At 43.2% G+C, this 17,260-nt stretch overlaps 2 protein-coding genes across 2 annotated transcripts in view; both read left to right on the plus strand.

Moving 5' to 3' along the window:
- Positions 1–4,605: 4,605 nt before the first annotated feature.
- LOC311078926 (butyrophilin subfamily 1 member A1-like) lies at positions 4,606–12,769 on the plus strand (the record flags this gene model as incomplete). The annotated part of the gene is made up of 5 exons (XM_084107978.1): positions 4,606–4,774; positions 4,894–4,950; positions 7,040–7,402; positions 9,817–9,893; positions 12,479–12,769. Exons 2-5 carry the CDS (start codon positions 4,899–4,901, stop codon positions 12,767–12,769), a joined length of 783 nt encoding a protein of 260 aa, XP_083964104.1. The 5' UTR covers positions 4,606–4,774; positions 4,894–4,898.
- A 514-nt stretch (positions 12,770–13,283) lies between these two features.
- LOC311078927 (uncharacterized protein) overlaps positions 13,284–17,260 on the plus strand; it is a gene marked incomplete at its 5' end in the record, with an annotated part of 28,946 nt that continues 24,969 nt past the window's right edge. The window contains one exon of the mRNA XM_084107979.1: positions 13,284–13,554. Within this exon, the coding sequence (XP_083964105.1) occupies positions 13,284–13,554 (271 nt within the window). The remainder of the gene's footprint in view (positions 13,555–17,260) is intronic.

A 17,260-nucleotide genomic window follows, 5' to 3' on the forward strand; every position in this document is an offset into this window, starting at 1 on the left:
CGATCCCAACTGTCTCACTGGTCTCTGCTTCGATCAAAGAAAACTTTACAACAGATGGTGCCGTGATCCGGATGGAGAAGAAGGAAACTCAAAGAACTGAATCTTAAAACTTCAAGCTTCCTCCAGATTGAAAACTTCAAGCTCAAAGATCTCAACAAAGCTGACTGAGTTCCAGACGAATGTTTTCTGCACAACCAAAGACTCGGTGAGTTTCACTCCATTCAAAGAACCAATGCAGACCAGTACAAATGTTTTCCTCTGCGCCGTTCAGAGAAGTAGTTAACAAACAGCTGTAGAGTTTGGTTAACTAAAGATAAGCCTCTAAAAAGTTTTCTTTTAGAGATGAAATTGATCCTCTGTTGTTGGCAGGGAAGATTAACAGTTACATGTTAATATTGTTTGTACCTTTGTAAGCTAGAGAAGATTTAGCCTCATGTGCTAATAAGATTGTACCCTCTGTTTGCAAGACAGTAGAGAGAAGTTTTTTTTTAGTGTTTGTTTGTGGTAACAGAAATTCACAAAATGTTTAGGAAAAGTACTAGGCAGATTACACCTTTTTGGACAGATAGTGAATTCAAGTCTTTGTTATCAGAGCACATGGACTCCATCGTGACTGAGCCAGTCAGATTGAATTTAACAAAGAAATTTGGCATTGATCCAGAGAAAGTGTGGTCAATTGAAGATTGCAAGAAAGTGTTGAGTGCATGTATCAGGAAGAAAAATCTGAAAGGCATTATCTGTTGTCACAGAGAATTTAGCTTATCCATTGCACAAGAACAATCTCGTTGTATTGCTACGTTAAACGATCAGAACAAACAATTGCAGACTCACATGTCCTGTCTCAAGACAAAGGTGGGCCATAACAAAGCCTCAACCAAATGTGATTTAGAAGACCAACAGTCAGATGAAAGCTATCCTGATTTACAGTCTTTTGATAGTATAGAGGACAATGTCAATGCAGATGTAAATGCAGTTGAAGTGTGCGTAGCTAGACAAAAGGCTCAGGGAAAAGGTGTTGATACAGTTTCATTTGCAACCCCCATATTGCAGCCACCAGCAGTCAAAACATCTCTAGGACCCAAAGATATCGAGAGACTATCCCAGAGTTTACCCTCAGCACGCACAAATTTTTCTGAATTTAGGAAAGCATTGATCAGTAAAATGCGTCTTCATGACATGTCGTTGGCAGAAGTTACACAGCTGATATCCCAAATTCTAACTGAATCTGAATTCAACAGTTTTGAGTCTGCTGTTACTTCCGAACTGCAACATGTCAGTAAAGGCGATTTGAGAGAAGGTGTTTTGAAAATCCTAAAGAATATCTTAGGACCCAAAATCGATTGGTCGAAAATGACTAATTGTGTACAAAAGAAGGGTGAAACTGTTTGTGAGTACACAGAACGATTCTGTCAGGTAGCTGCAGTGGTACAGTGGAATTGCAGATACTCCAGAAAAAGTGCTAGGTGATAATGGTCCCCTAGTTCGCGCATGGTTTCAGGGTCTTCTGTCAGAACATAAAAAGGCGTTGCCTTACTTAGAACTAACATGGTCCAGTAGAACCCTGCAAAACAACTTGGACAGGTTAGCTACTTGGGAAAGAGACTCTGATGTCAAGGCAAGGGTAAAAATTGCAGCAGCATCCTTTAAGGTCAATTCAGAGAAACAGAAACGCAAATGTCCTAGAGAAGCCAGTTGTTCTTACTGTGGCAAGCATGGACATTTTGGAAAAGAATGTAGAAAAAACAAAAATAACTTAAGACAAGTTAACAAGGTTAACCAGCTTCTGCTTAGCCTGCTTGATATTCTGAAGCAGCCCCTCCCCTCTTCGTTAAACTCGTGGGGCAACTTGATACGGTGTTAACCATTTAGGCTGTGATTGCTTAATCTCCCCAGTAACTTACAACAAAGATGACAGATTTATTGACTGTCAAAGCCTTTGTTTGGGGGACATTCAGTATACTCACAGCCTTAAATGTTATACTGCAGAACACTACAATCAGACACCATCCTCTGTTAATGATGTTTATTAGGACTGATGTTTCACTGGAGAATGGAAATGTGCCAATTTTCTCACACACTGTACAGTGTGTACACAACACAGGGACAGAATAGGACACGGACAAGTGAGGTGCCCTGGGAAGAACTGACGCAACAGGCGTTCGGGGGTGAACCCAGGGTGAAGACACTACCTCATAGGCCTTTCCCGATTTAGTCCATCCTTACCTCACTGGTCCATAGGTGTCAAATAAATTAAGAAATAGGGAAAGAATGAAACAACAACAGCAGACTCTGAAAACGCTACAACCCTAGTGTTTAAACAAATACTGCTACAACCCTAGTGTTTGGACAAATACTGCTCTGTCGTCTTTTGTTTTCTTTCTTCCTCTTTGCAGATAAACACTTGATGGCTCTCCTGAGACCCATATGCAAAGACCTCCTCACCTGCATATGAAGCCACAACCTCAAGAAAACAACTAGACCCACTGCCGAGCCAACCAACACAGAAGAAAAATACACAACGCAGAGACATACGAAACCTTCAGTCATCCATCGACATGATCAAGACTACAAGCCTGCACCATTACATGAGTGCTGCACCGAGTTAATGTCAAGTTAACCAACAAGCAATCTTGATCTTTCAACAAAATTACACACCAGATGACTGAAGATAATTCTTCATGGTTCAGAAACTTGTTCACGAGAAAATGAGTTCCAACCATAAAAGAAAAAAAAAAAAACACAGCGCAGAGACATCACAGACCCTAATCGCATGTTCGTTTCTGTGTCAACATGCAATTACAGAAAATCAACACCGAACATGTGCGACTTATGGAAGAATGAAGTCCATGCATGAATACTGCTGGTCAGCCTCATCACCTCAGATTTCCATGAACAAGCCTCATGAGGGACGAGTCATCAGAGCGACTCTGCGTGAGAAATGGACTCTACAGGAAACAGACTTCACAGCTATTCAGGCGCCATGGACTTTCAAGACTTCCACTCTTATGCTACATGGTTTCTGTGTAATCATGTAGTTTATACGACATTTTACACCCTGCGTCGCAGGTGTCAACAGTTATGGTTTTGAGAAGAACTATGACACTCATGTAAATCAAAGACACAACACAGAATAAGTTATGCGTGCCTGTAACTTTTTCAAGTTACAAGAATTAACTTTTAAGTGTTTAAATTTGTATTTTGTATTAGTTATTTTAAGAACTCTCAAAGAGGGGACTGAAGGATTAAAATTTAAGAATATGTTTTTAGATATGCTGATCCTATTTCCCTTCATAAGGTGAACTATACTGTATTGGGCATTCAAGGTGAACATGAGGGCATCCATTTACTGATTAGATTGAACAGTTTCCTTTGAAGGGGTTTTGTTAGTCTTTGATCTTTCTACTTAGAGTTGAACTATGTGTGAATGTTTACCTAGTCTTGGTTCTCGTGACCATGTGTTGTTTATACAATTTGGGGGTACCATTATCTCAGTTGGGGGTAATTGCCTCTTTTGTCTTTAGATGATTAGATTCAGTAGTCATCTCTAAGGCTGTGTGTAAGTTCAGCACCTTTAAGGACAGCCCACTGAATGGCCTATAAGATACCATGTAAAGTTCCCTCAGTCAGATCATGTTGGAAGTTTCTACAGCCGCATACAGTGGAGTTCTCAATAAAGAACAACTTCTGTTGAACGCGATCCCAACTGTCTCACTGGTCTCTGCTTCGATCAAAGAAAACTTTACAACAGCATCTCGAAAACACCGCGCTGATATTGATTCTCGTTTTAGTTCTCTTTTTTATCCAAAGTCTGCTTGCCATGGTCCATAATGTTTGAACGAAACAACAACAGCGTGCAGATAGACATTGCGAACTACAAAGTTGTCCGCGTCAGTAGCTTTGGTTACTATCAGAGGGCTCTGGTTCATAGCTCTGGTTGCCATGGCAGCACGAGCGGAAACCAGGGACAACGCGGATATGACGGCATTGGCGGCGACAAAACGGAAATAAAGAAACGGGACGTTTCTCGAATTAAATTACAAATTTCTCCTGGTTTGAAAGTTGTTGGAAACAGTCGGGATAATGTAAGTACACAACTAAAAAAAATATATAACTTAGATATAGTGATTTTTGCTATTTTTAAAGCAAAAAAGTTACATATTGTGCCTTTAAAATTGTCTAAATGTTCCTTGACCAAATACTCTTGATATAAACACTGTAACTAATACTGAAATGCACATTGATTGATGTTTCTGTATTAATTAAATAAAACACACAATGATCTGAAATGTAAAGTCTGATACGGATGGCTGAGGGCGAATCCACAGAACAAGACGCTTAATGTAAATAAATGTTCTCAGTCGCTTTGGCTTAGTTCACGAATGAGAGTTTTTAAGTTCAGATCTCTGAACAATTAGTTTCTTGTTCACATCAGATTTGAATGTTTTATCGATGTAAACAAATGCATGTGTTTTGGCACGTGTGCAAAAGAGTAAATACAATTGTCTACAATTTATTCAATTAACTAAGTGCACATGGCTTATTAATCAAATACACACATACTGAGTGTTCTGATGACGTCTGTGTTTTATTGAGGATCATTAAACTGACGTTAAAGTGAAAGTAAAGCAGGAGGGAAAACAGGAGCACGTTTGATTCTCACTAAATTCCGTCTGCTTTTATGAATTATATTTAAATATTAATGTGCTGAATGTGTCTAATGGCTCAAATTCATCGTAATTAACACTTTGATTTAACGGACGAGTCTCTGTCTCCGGTGAGTTTCTGTTTCCTCACTGAACACGACAGTCTGATTTATTATATCTCTCATATTATTTGTGTGTTTCTGGAGAAATCTGGAGTTTGTTTTAATTGAATCGGTCTGTGTTTTCTCAGAAATTATGTCGATTATTATCATCGCTTTACTGGTGAATCTCCTCATAGAAACTTCTGGTAAGAAACAAAACACGTTTGGATTTCATTCAGTTTTACGGCTTTAATATTCCACACAAACCAAATGAAATCAACAAATGTTCATATTTATAGAGTAATTTGTATATGTGAATACTTTCTATTATTATTGCACTATAGATTGAATATTACACAGACATGGAAGATTATTTACAATAGGTTCTTTGAGACACAGTCGATCTTATCTCTAACTCCACTCCTTCAATATTCAATATTGAAGTCTAAAGTTCAAAAATAACCCTGTTTAAACATTCACTGTTTGCAATACTTACATGTATTTCTAACATGTGCAAAACTGCTCCAGCTAGATTTACAACCACAATGACTAGTAAATATAATTAATAAATACATAGGGTCCATCTATCTATCCTACAATATTATTAATTTAATTAAAAAGCACTTTTAAAGGCCAGTGAAAGCATAGGCTACTGTCAGTTAAGTCCTATTCGGACGCTAATATTTTTTCTCATGGGCTCCTATGGTATTTTAAACATTTACAGAGGTGAGTCGGTGATTTTAGTGCCGTCCGAATCCATAATATCAGTGTTTTTTCTCACCCAACCCGCGTAAAAATCCCTGGCCAAATTAGTACCTTCTGTTTTTTGACAAACAGGTCGTGAGGTGATTTAATTGCCGTCTGAATCCACATCTCTGAGTTTACAAGAAGAGATTCAAAATTCACTGTTTAAATCCTTTTTGATCACTGCCGAGCACCGTATGTAAGATGTACACTTTTATTACTGAAATGCTGGAAAGTATTTACAAGAACAATATTTCATCGCAGCTCCACCTCAGCAAACAAAAATAGGAAAGAGAAGAAGGCACGTACAAATTTGAAATGGTTATTATGGCAGCAATATATGATACAGTTTAAAAATATGTAGGCTAGGCTATTATTATAGTTTGGATTATTTTTTAGTTACACTTACAGACTGTTTAATGCTGCTCAAGGGTGGCATTAATGTATTTACACAACAATTGCATAATATAATGGGATCAACATAATTTTAAATTGGCTACATAAAGTAGGCCTTTATAAATTGTAAAATTAAACAAAAGGATCTTCTTACAGGGTAGGGCTGCAATATTATTATTATTGTCGATTATTGTCCTTGATATTGAAAAAAAGTAAAGAAATCTTCACATTGCTTATCTAAGTAGCATGAAAAACAAAACCGTTATTTATATTGGGAATAAATTATAGTTACTGAAAGTGAGAAAAGAACGTTCACATCACTGTCAATGAGTTCATCAGAACTCCTGTTATGATAAATAATGCTGTCTACACTGCATAAAGATGTTTTATTGACATCGTATCTGAACTTAGTTGTTCATGATGAGAGAATTTGTGGGACTGCAGAACTCTGACGGAACGCTCGCTGAACAAAACTCCAGTGTTGCAGATTTCTTCCTCAGCGATGACTAATGTAAACTCCTCTATTTGCCCGTGGATTAATGTGGAAACTTTAATGGTTATGATGCTCAACGCTGTAAAAACTGCTTAAAAAGCTTTGATGCAACATGAGTAGATATGAATATAATTCCACAACTGACACTTTTTATTCATGTTCACTTTTCACTTTAATCACAACAGTCAATCGTTTTAGTTTTTGCACCTGTATTTTAAATTTAAGGCATTTATGTGAACATTCATGGCATTTTTACCCCAAGCCCAAAAAAATGTAATAAACATAACAGGTGCAGTCTTTAATCCAGTCATTCCAATGGGAATCTGCACGATCGAAGTTTCGCTTGAGTTTCGCTCGTATTCAAGTTGGTCACTTGAATCCACTGCAATGAGAAACATAAAACATAAAACAGCTTTTTAAAGTGACTTCTGTGTGAGCTGTACTTCATACATTGTTACATTATTGACAATAGATAATGGATATTTTTTGCATGCAAATTTTAGCTGAAATATTGCTAATGCTATGAGTCACTGTAACTATTAAAATAAAATAAATACAGTATATACATTAAAGACTAATGCATTGTATTTTTTGGGGGGGTGGGGGGGTTGGTATATCCTTTATATCTTTATATCTATAGTATATCTCTCTGTGTCTCTCAGAGTCGTTCACTGTTGTGGTTCCTCGTGATCAGACAGTGGCTCATGTCGGGTCCACAGTCACTCTGCCCTGCTGGATCTCTCCTCCTGAGAACGCTGAAGCTCTGGAGATCCGCTGGTACCGTCAAGACCAGTTCAACAAACCTGTTCTCTTCTATCAGCATGGGAAGATCCAGGACATCCAGGAGGAATCGTTCAGGAACAGAAGCTCACTGACTCTGTGGTCAGATCAGTCTGGTGGACTGAAGGATGGAGACGTCTCTCTACGCCTGGAGAAACTCAGGATTCAGGATGAAGATTCATTTCACTGTTATGTCAGTGGAGAAATTGCATTTGACAGCGGAGAGATGTTTCTCAAAGTCACTGGTGAGTCAAAAACTATAATATACAATACATTATGTTTTTATGGATCTAGAGCTCATTAATGGAATAGTTCACCTATTGTGTTGCATGAGTAGGCTTTTCTCTAGATTTCAACCGCTATAACTCTGAAACCAATGGAATATCAATCCCAGTTTTTGCTGCATAATGCTGCCATCATTTTCCAAAGAAATTGTCAACCCAGCAATCAGAGAATGTTCTCATAACTTTTGCTAATGTTCTGGCAATGTTCTCTCAAAATAATGAACAAATATTCTTTCAATATTTTTCTAGTAACATTAATAGAATATTTGTTAAACTTTATCTGGTCTAATAATGCTAATGTAAGGTTAGCACAAAAACGTTATTTATACATTGTTTGTTGAAGGTTTTATAAATGTCCTGATAATGTTGGGAGAAAACGTTCTTAGAACAAAAACTTTTGAAAATCTTTTAAACATTTAGAATGACAACTAACTTCAAATGAATAAGGCTGTGATTGCTGTTTTAAAAGAACATCCTTGGAACGTGGGAAAGTTGTATAGCTTGTCCAATAGTTATTGTTCCTAACTTTTCTCTTAAATTTATGTAAAGGTTATGCAAGTGTTAGAATTAGAAGAAAATCATGAAATCACCACATATTGTCATTAGTATTTGATGAATGTTTTCATAATGTTGGCAGAAAACATTCTTTGAACATCATTCTTCGAACGTCCATTAAATATCAAGCTTCACTAATGGTTACACAGCAAAACCCCCTGTATTTCATTAACCCCGCTCGTCATCTTTATTTATATAACGCTTAATACAATACAGATTGTTTCAAAGCAACTTTACAGTGATTACAGGAAAATTATGCATTTCGGCTGTTCAGCTGAAGTCAGTTCAGTGTTGATTTAATTCCGTTGTAAAAATCTTCAATTATTAAATTACTTCATTTAATCTAATGCAGTTCTGCAAAAAAATATGTCATCAACCAGACTATGGTAACCTTGGGATAAGGACGAGACAGACTAATATTAGCATAGGGTAATATTAGCCATCAGGGGCGTAATTTGTGGGGGGGTTGGGGGGGAGATAACCCCCCCAATATTTAAATCTATGCATTACAACCCCCCCCAATATTTATACCATGATCACATGAAAAGGAGGCATCAGGAGGCATACCCAAACTTCAACCCCCCCAATGTTCAAACCAAATCTACGCCCTTGTTAGCCATTCATCTTATGATGTAACGAGTACATCAGGTGTTATAGGAAGTGTTTCCGGTTCCAGCTGACCTAATTTATGCAGCCTAACAATTATTTAACTGATTTGATTAATAGAAATTGATAATGTGTTTCATGTATGCCAGGTTAAAGATATGTGTTTTAGTTTTTAGTTAAAGGATCTACCATCTGCAGTTGATTTTGATATTCTAGGTATTATCAACTGGCCAGAATTTTGAGATTGCAATAGACGTGAAGGATTATAATGTGTTAAGAGCTCGCTCAAGCACTGGGAAACTAAACCATTTAGTGCTTTGTAAGTAATCAGCAATATTTTAAAATTTATACAATGTTTAATAGGGAGCCAGTGCAGTGTTGACAAAACCGGGCTAATTCCAGGTTCTAGTAAGAGATTGTAACACTTCGACTAGTATTCACACCCAGACTAATTGTATTAATCCACAAGATTTATATTAGGGAGGGAACCACTGGCTACGGTCTGTGTTAGTATAAATACTCAGTAAGACAAGAAATAGATGCAAAAGTGAGTATTATTCACAAAAGAAAGAGGTAAAGAATACATATGCCCATCAATACAAGATAGGAAATCACACATATAAAAACCAGAGTCAAAGCATTTCAAAATAGAAAGAAAAAGTCACACATCAACAATACTATTTACAAAAGCAGTACAAAAGTTCTTATCTGAATAGGCAGAAATGACAAAGTCCTTTCTGTTGTACTCAAGTGCACGAAAGTCTGGAAACGGAATGGCCGGAATCAGTCTGATATAATTCGTCATAAATCATGTGAACAGCTAGACTTTTTTCTCCTTGTACATCGACCCAGAGGATAACAAGGAGGATAGAAGATGTCCTGGGGTTAAACAGTCCTGTTGATGAACAATCCTCCTGGATATTATCAGGAAGGACTAAAGAGTCCTTATTGACTGAGCAGAAAATCCCATTAGATTCCCAGTCTGGACTCTTAAGAATGGCACGCAAACACCATGCACCATACTGTTATGGCGCTTTTCCACTACACAGTATCAGCTCGCCTCGGCTCGACTCGACTCGACTCGGCTTTGTTTGGTTCTCTTACGAGAGGTTCTCTCGTATTGCGTAAGTTGCTTACGCTACGGGTAAAGTCATCTTTTTCTTGAGATCTGAAGCCAAAAATTATCCTTAATTTTGTATTTATTGTCAACGCAGTGTGGCAGCCAGCAGACCATAGCAGGCTGTATAAGTGTGCTCATTGGCTGACCTGCGGCAACTGCAGCAGCCTATCGGTGAGCCCTGCGTGACGTCACGTGTCACAGCCCGCCAGAATGGGTGTGGCTAGCGTGTATAAAGGAAGGGCTCACAGGCTGGAAATCTGATTTTCATCACTTCAGCGAAGCTCAACGCATCGCTGGACTCTGAGAGAAGCTGCCGCCGTTGAATTCAGCGACCAGCAAGCTTAGGACAGCGCCTGGAGAAGCCGGTTGTCTTCGCCGCCTTCAGCCTGCCGTGCCTGCTACGCTATCCGGCGTCATATCCTTTATCTGCTGTGCGTGTTCGCTGCTGCGACACACATTCTGTCTAAAAGAGAAATTTCCTACGAGGCGTTGTTTCAAATGCCTCGCACCTCTCTCCCCGCTCTCTCTCTCCCTCTGTTCGAGCCGCGCAAACTGCGCCGCTCACAAGTGATATTAGGAGCGGACGGTCACGGGGCTAGCTTCCTCGCGTTCTCTCCCTCTGTTCGAGCCACGCAAACTGCGCCGTTCACAAGGGATGGCAGAAGCGGACGGTCTGAGCTAGCTTCCTCGCGCTCCCCCCTCTGTTCGAGCCACACAAACGGTGCCGCTCACAAGGGATGTCAGAAAGCGCACGGTCACGGGCTATAGCTTCCTTTACGTTACAAGAAAGCTACCCCCCCTCGCGCGCCCCTCTTCCCGCTCTCTCCCCCTCTGTTCGAGCCGCGCAAAAGGCGCCGCTCACAAGGGATGTTAGAAGTGGACGGTCACAGGCTAGCTTCCTTTACGTTACAAGAAAGCTACCCCGCCCCGTTCGCGCACATCACTCACACATTTCTCAGTCCCCTCCTAAGTTCAGGTGACTGGAAATATCAATATTGCAGTAAACGAGCCTGTTATAATACATGCACGCCTGCAAACAAACACCGTCACAAGACATGATGACGCTCTCTGGCTATTCGCCTATTACAACCCATCTTCCCGCTCTCTCTCCCTTTGTCCGAGCCGCGCAAACTGCGCCGTTCTCAAGGGATGTCAGAGCGGACGATCACGAGCAATGTTCAGCACCCCACATGCCTCACTCGCCAGCGAAAGGAGGAAGAAAGAGTGTTTTAGTCCCGCTGAGGCCGGACCAACCTCCAATTCTCACACATTTCTCAGCCCCCTCTAAGTTCAGGCAGCTGGAAATACTAATATTGCAGTAAACGAGCCTGTTATAATACGTGCACGCCTGCAAACAAACGTCACTCTTATATGCTGAAAAGCTTATGTGTTTCCCCCTGTGGCTCAGTGGCGGAATCTTAGGCTTCCGCGCCAGAGACCTGTGTTCGAATCCTGGGTCTGTCGGCAGATAAATTATGCCGTCAAAGCTTTTGCTCTGTCAGTCCCCTTAAAATGGCGACTGCAGATGTGTTTTTGCAGCCAACGAGCGTGTTGCACAACCCGCTCGCCTGCATCCAAACACCGTCTTTATGGCACCCCAGAGAAATCTCATAAGAGTACAATTCTGGTTATCCGGCTCGCGCCGATGGTGTCTTGAGTGTAGAAAATGTGCCCACTTCCCAGCGTTCACCCCTGCACACAAGCACGGTTCCCCCGGTGTCATTTACTCATGCAGAGCCCACTCTAGAGCTGGCATATGCCGCTCGAGTGTTAAATGTAGGAAATGTGCCCACAAAACTGTGCCCACACCTACTCACTGCCCGCTCTGCTACACTTTTATCCCAGGGGACAGAACCTTAATGACACATACCGGCCGTGTTGTGAACGTAAGCCCTGTGCCCACACACGAGCGCTCACACTTACTGATAAACACTGTATCCCCGGCGCCGCTCACGCGTCCCGCTTTTCTCACCACAGAATGTTCTCCGTCCAAAGTGATCGAGTCATTAAGTGTAAACCGGCCAGCTATCGCTGTTAGAGAGCGTGCATGCCGCACCGATACCTCTGATACAGGTTCTCGACCCCACGCAGTGCGGTGATCGGAACCCAGAGGCCATTCTACCCCTAGCTATACATGCAAAAGCATGGGAAGCGATTCTGGGCGTGTCAGAATGGGTGCTGAATACTGTAAGCAGGGCTATTACTACAGTTCGCTCGCCGTTCCCCGTGCTTTCGAGCACAGACCGGGACGAGAGTGAATTTGGAAGTAGCACACCTACTTCGTGCAGAAATAGCAAAGCTGCTGTGCAAGGGGGCATTAGAACCGGTACATCCTTCTCTGAGTGAGTCAGGCTTTTACAGCCGTTACTTCCTCGGTCCCAAGAAGGACGAAACTCTCAGACCTATCTGAGATATTTGAGCAAAGCTCTCATGAGGCGACCGTTCAAAATGCTCACGACCAGACAAATCCTTGCGCAAATTCGCCCGAGGGACTGGTTTATTTCTCTCGATCTGAAAGACGCATACTTTCAGATCTAGATTTTACCCCGTCACAGGCCATTCTTGAGATTCGCCGTCGACGGTCAGGTATATCAGTACACCGTCCTCCCGTTCGGCCTGTCTTTAGCACCCCGTACATTCACAAAGTGCATGGACGCGGCTCTCGCTCCCCTGAGAAGTCAGGGTATGCAAATTTTGAACTATTTGGACGACTGGCTGATTTTAGTGCAGTCAGAGATGGAACTTATATCTCACAGGACAGTGCTTCTCAGCCATCTGGAAAGCCTGGGTCTCACGGTCAACTGGACCAAGAGCTCATTACTGCCCAGTCAGTCAGCCTCTTTTCTGGGTTAGAACTAGACTCTGTGGCAATGACGGCCCGGCTGTCGACACAGCGCACACGCTGTGTTCAACGCCTGGCCGCGTCTTTCCAGATGGGCAGCGCCATACCTCTAAAGCTTTTCAGAGGATGCTGGGCTGTATGGCATCAGCTGCAGCAGTACTTCAGCTGGGTCTACTGCGTATGCGCCCGCTGCAACGCTGGTTGAACGCTTGAGTGCCTCACCGAGCCTGGGCGTCCGGCGGCATACGAATCTGAGTGACTCAGAGCTGCGTTTCAGCACTGAGACCCTGGTTAGCGGCCGACTGGTACCAGCGGGGAGTGACAATGGGAGCCATCTCGCACCGAAAAGTTATCTCGACGGACGCCCCCAACTTAGGTTGGGGCGCTCTTTTCGAGGGCAGACCGGTCTTTGGCCTGTGGTCAGACCAGGAGAAATGCCTCCATATAAACTGTTTGGAGATGATAGCGGTCGAGAACGCGCTCAAACGTTTCTTCCCACACATACGGGGCCACCATGTACTAGTCCGTTCGGACAACATGTCCGTGGTGTCCTACGTGAACCACCAGGGCGGTGTCAGATCCAGGAATCTCTGCAAACTGACAGAACGCCTTCTCGTGTGGGCTCATCACTCGTTGCGCTCGCTGAGAGCCGCGCACGTACCGGGCCACATGAATGTCGGCCCAGACAGACTGGCCAGAGACAACATTCCCCTGGGAGAATGGTCTCTGCACCCTCAGACAGTCCAGTCACTGTGGCGCCTTTTCGGCAGAGCGGAAGTCGACCTTTTTGCGTCAAAAGACAACGCTCATTGTCAGAGAGTCCTCTCGAAGGGCGAGGACGCGCTGGCCCAAAACTGGTCCAGCCGCCCGCTGTATGCTTTCCCTCCGATCTCACTGCTACCACAGGTAATCAAGAAGATCAGGGAAACGCGCCACTCAGTGCTCCTCATAGCCCCGCGATGGGAGAACCAAACCTGGTTCCCAGAACTGGTGAGGCTGTCGCACGTAGCTCCATGGCCGATCCCGGTGAGGAGAGATCTTCTCTCTCAAGCCGGTGGATCAATTTGGCATCCCCATCCAGAGCGCTGTCTCTGCATGCGTGGATAATCATCGGATACCCGCTGATCTGCCAGAAGGGGTCGTGAAAACGATCACGCAGTCTAGTGCTCCTTCTACGAGAAGACTCTACGCGTCTAAATGGTCAGTGTTCTCCAAATGGTGCGCTACTAAGAGCCTGGATCCACGCACGTGTGGGGTTTCGTGAGTGCTCTCCTTCCTGCAAGAGCTGTTGGACAAGGGCAGGTTCCCTTCCATGCTCAAAGTGTATGTCGCGGCTATTGCAGCGTTCGCGGAGACGACGCGCAGCCGTGCGATAGGAAGGAACGAGCTCATCATCCGCTTCCTTAGAGGAGCCAGGAGGATGAACCCCCCCGTGGCCCCCCTCGGTTCCTATGTGGGATCTTTCTTTGGTCCTAGAGGCCCTGAAAGCTTTTCCCTTTGAGCCGTTAAAATCTGTGGATCTGAAATACCTTTCGCTCAAAACCGTTTTTCTGATAGCTTTGTCATACGTGTGGGGGATCTACACGCGCTATCGGTTAGCCCCACATGTCTCGAGTTTGGACCAAATGACTCTAAAGTCTTCCTCAAACCGAGACACGGTTACGTCGCCAAGGCGATTGGCACTCCTTTAGGGCGCAGATCATCTCCCTATCGGCTCTGCCAGCATTCGATAGCAAGGACAGTGATAACCTCCTATGCCCTGTCAGGGCGCTGAGAGCTTACATCACACGCTCCCCCGCCTTCAGGCGTTCTGAGCAGCTCCTTGTTTCGTTTGGTGGGCGCACTAAATGTCTCGCTGCCTCGAAACATAGCCTGTCCAGATGGATAGTGGACGCTATCGCAGCAGCTTATGCGTCCAAACACCTGCAGTGCCCTATGGGCATTAGAGCCCACTCCACTAGAGGCATGGCCTCATCGTGGGCTTGGTCCAGTGGGGTTTCTATTCACGACATTTGTATGGCGGAAGGCTGGGCCTCCCCCTCTACATTTGGACGCTAATAATATGAAGTGCTTATTACATGTGCTGGCCCGCGTTGCTGGCCGCCTGTTCCCGCATGTTGTGTTCCCCGGGCTCCCCTGGGACTCATGCAATGGATGCTCGGCGCGCACGGCGTTGACAAGGGGTTCCCGTAGCGTAAGCAACTTACGCAATACAAGAGAACCTCTCGTAAGAGAACGTACTTGGTTACCTAACGTAACCTCGGTTCTCTCTAGAAGAGGGAACGAGTATTGCGTAAACTGCCGTGTCGCGCCACGAGCTTATTCGCTTCAGTTTATGAAAACCAGATTTCCAGCCTGTAAGCCCTTCCTTTATACACGCTAGCCACACCCATTCTTCTAAGCAAGCTGAGGCGATACTAAAATGTGACGTGAAAACATTGTAGACTGCTGATCGGTCAGAGAGAATCGTCACTTTTCACCATTGCAGGCGCCAAACGGAGTATCCTGAATAAAAAACAGCAAAAACATCCAAAAACAGCATACACTCGATTTCCTCCATTGTCCTGTGTGTGTGGGTAGCGGATGTGTCTCGCGTAGAAGATTAAGCCACGGCAGTTTCCTGTGGCGTCGCTATGACGACCAGGTACTATTGTGGAGGCACTATCTGCAATGGAAAACGGAGCGAAAAGCGAGCCGAGCCGAGCTGAGGCGAGTCGAGTCGATTCGAGCTGAGCTGGTACTGGTAATGGAAAAGCGCCATTAGTCTCCAAACAAATCTAACTCTTTCTATCATTACCTTGCTGATATCCTAGAGCAATAAGCACACTACCTCCCCCTAGTGTCAGGTAGTAGCCTTACATACCCAAGGGAAACTATGACAGGTCAAGACTGTTATAAGCTTCTGCGTTTTGGACCAGCTGGAGTTTGTTTATTAAGCATGCAGGGCAACCACCCAGTAGAGCATTACAATAATCTAGAACTAACTGTTCCGCATTTGTTATTGAGAGCAAATGTTGTAGTTTAGATATATTTTTAAGATGGAAGAATGTGCTTTTACAGATGCTAGAAATGTGGCTTTCAAATGAAAGATTGGTATCAAAGAGCACACCCAGGTTCCTAACTGACGACGGAGACTTGACAGAACATTCATCAAGTGTTAGACAGTATTTTAGGGTATTACGTGCTGAGGTTTTTGGTCCAATAATTAGAAACTCTGGGAATTAAGTAATAGAAAATTATTAATTTCTAGTCATGCATTTTTTTTATATCAGCTATGCACTCCATTATTTTTGTGAATTGGTAAGTTTCGTTGGGGCGTGAAGAAATATAGAGTATCATCAGCATAACAGTGAAAACCATCCCATGCTTCCTAATGATATCTCATAAGGGTAGCATGTACAGGGTGAACAGCAACGGTTCTAGTACTGAGACTTGTGGTACACCATACTGAAATGTAATACTTTCTGGTCTCACACAGATATCTTCATCTTTTCAGTGTTAATGCACTACAGTGATATCACAATGGCTGGTTCTGTTTTTTTGTTTTTTTTGTTTAGTTTTTTCATTAATGCTCCAACTTCATAATTGTTACATTTAAGCCTATCATGAAACTACAGAAAAAGCAGTTGTTTAAACCACTTTACTGCAGTAATTTGACTATCATAAAAGTAGTCATGTTGATATGCTTTTTCATCAGTCTCTTTCTTTATCAATGCAGTAATGTTCTATGAAAACAGTAATGCAATTTCTGAAAGAGAAATCAACAAAAGTCAAGGGTCAAGAGATCAACTAAAGATTTTGCTTTGAAGAATGTTGTTGTTAATAAAAATCAAGTTGAAAGAATGTTTCAGGAATATAATACTAACTGTAAAATAAAAAAAAGTACTCTAATATAAGGAAAATGTCTCGGGTTACGACTGTAACCCTTGTTCCCTTAGAAGGGAACGAGACACTGCGTCGGTAACGACACATTTTAGGGAACGCCCCTCAGCATAGCGCCTCTAAAGCATGTAGTGTGTGACAACGTACACAGAAGCTACAAAGGGACGCTGGCACACAACAGAGTTGCTGAAGCAAGTTGCTCCCAGGCAGGGGAAGGTGTGACAAAGGGACGCAGTTTCTCATTCTCTTCTCAGGGAACAAGGGTTACAGTCATAACCCGAGATGTTCCCTTTCGAGGGTAGTCACACTGCGTCAGTCACGATACTTTGGGGAACAAATACCCACTATGCCACAACAAACCCCGCCTGTCCCAGTGTGAGGCTGTCACAGGCACAATTTAGGACAAGAGCACTCATGCACCCGGCATCGAAGGAAGGTCCAGACTATAGAATCTTGTAAATGTATGAGGGGTGGCCCCTGAGAGGAGCGCTCTAGAGGACGCCATGCTTCTGGTTGAGTGAGCCCTCATGGCCAACAGTGAAGGCAAACTGCGCACCTGATAGGCCAGAGTATGGTCTCAACTACTCCTGCTGACAGGCCAGCTTCTAGGTACTGTGTCCACTCAGGGGCCAGACCCACAGTTTCCACAGCTCTGGCCAAGGGTTGAATACTGAGCCCTCTGCCTGCGAAAGCAGATCCCTCCTGATGGGGATCTCCCATTGGAGGCCCTCCAGGAGCGATACTATGTCTGAGAACCGGGCCGGCCACAACGGGGCTACTAGAAGTAGACTGACCCCTTCACGACCCCACATTT

Source organism: Abramis brama (genome assembly GCF_963993115.1).
Source record: "Abramis brama genome assembly, chromosome: 3".
Classification (NCBI taxonomy): domain Eukaryota; kingdom Metazoa; phylum Chordata; class Actinopteri; order Cypriniformes; family Leuciscidae; genus Abramis; species Abramis brama.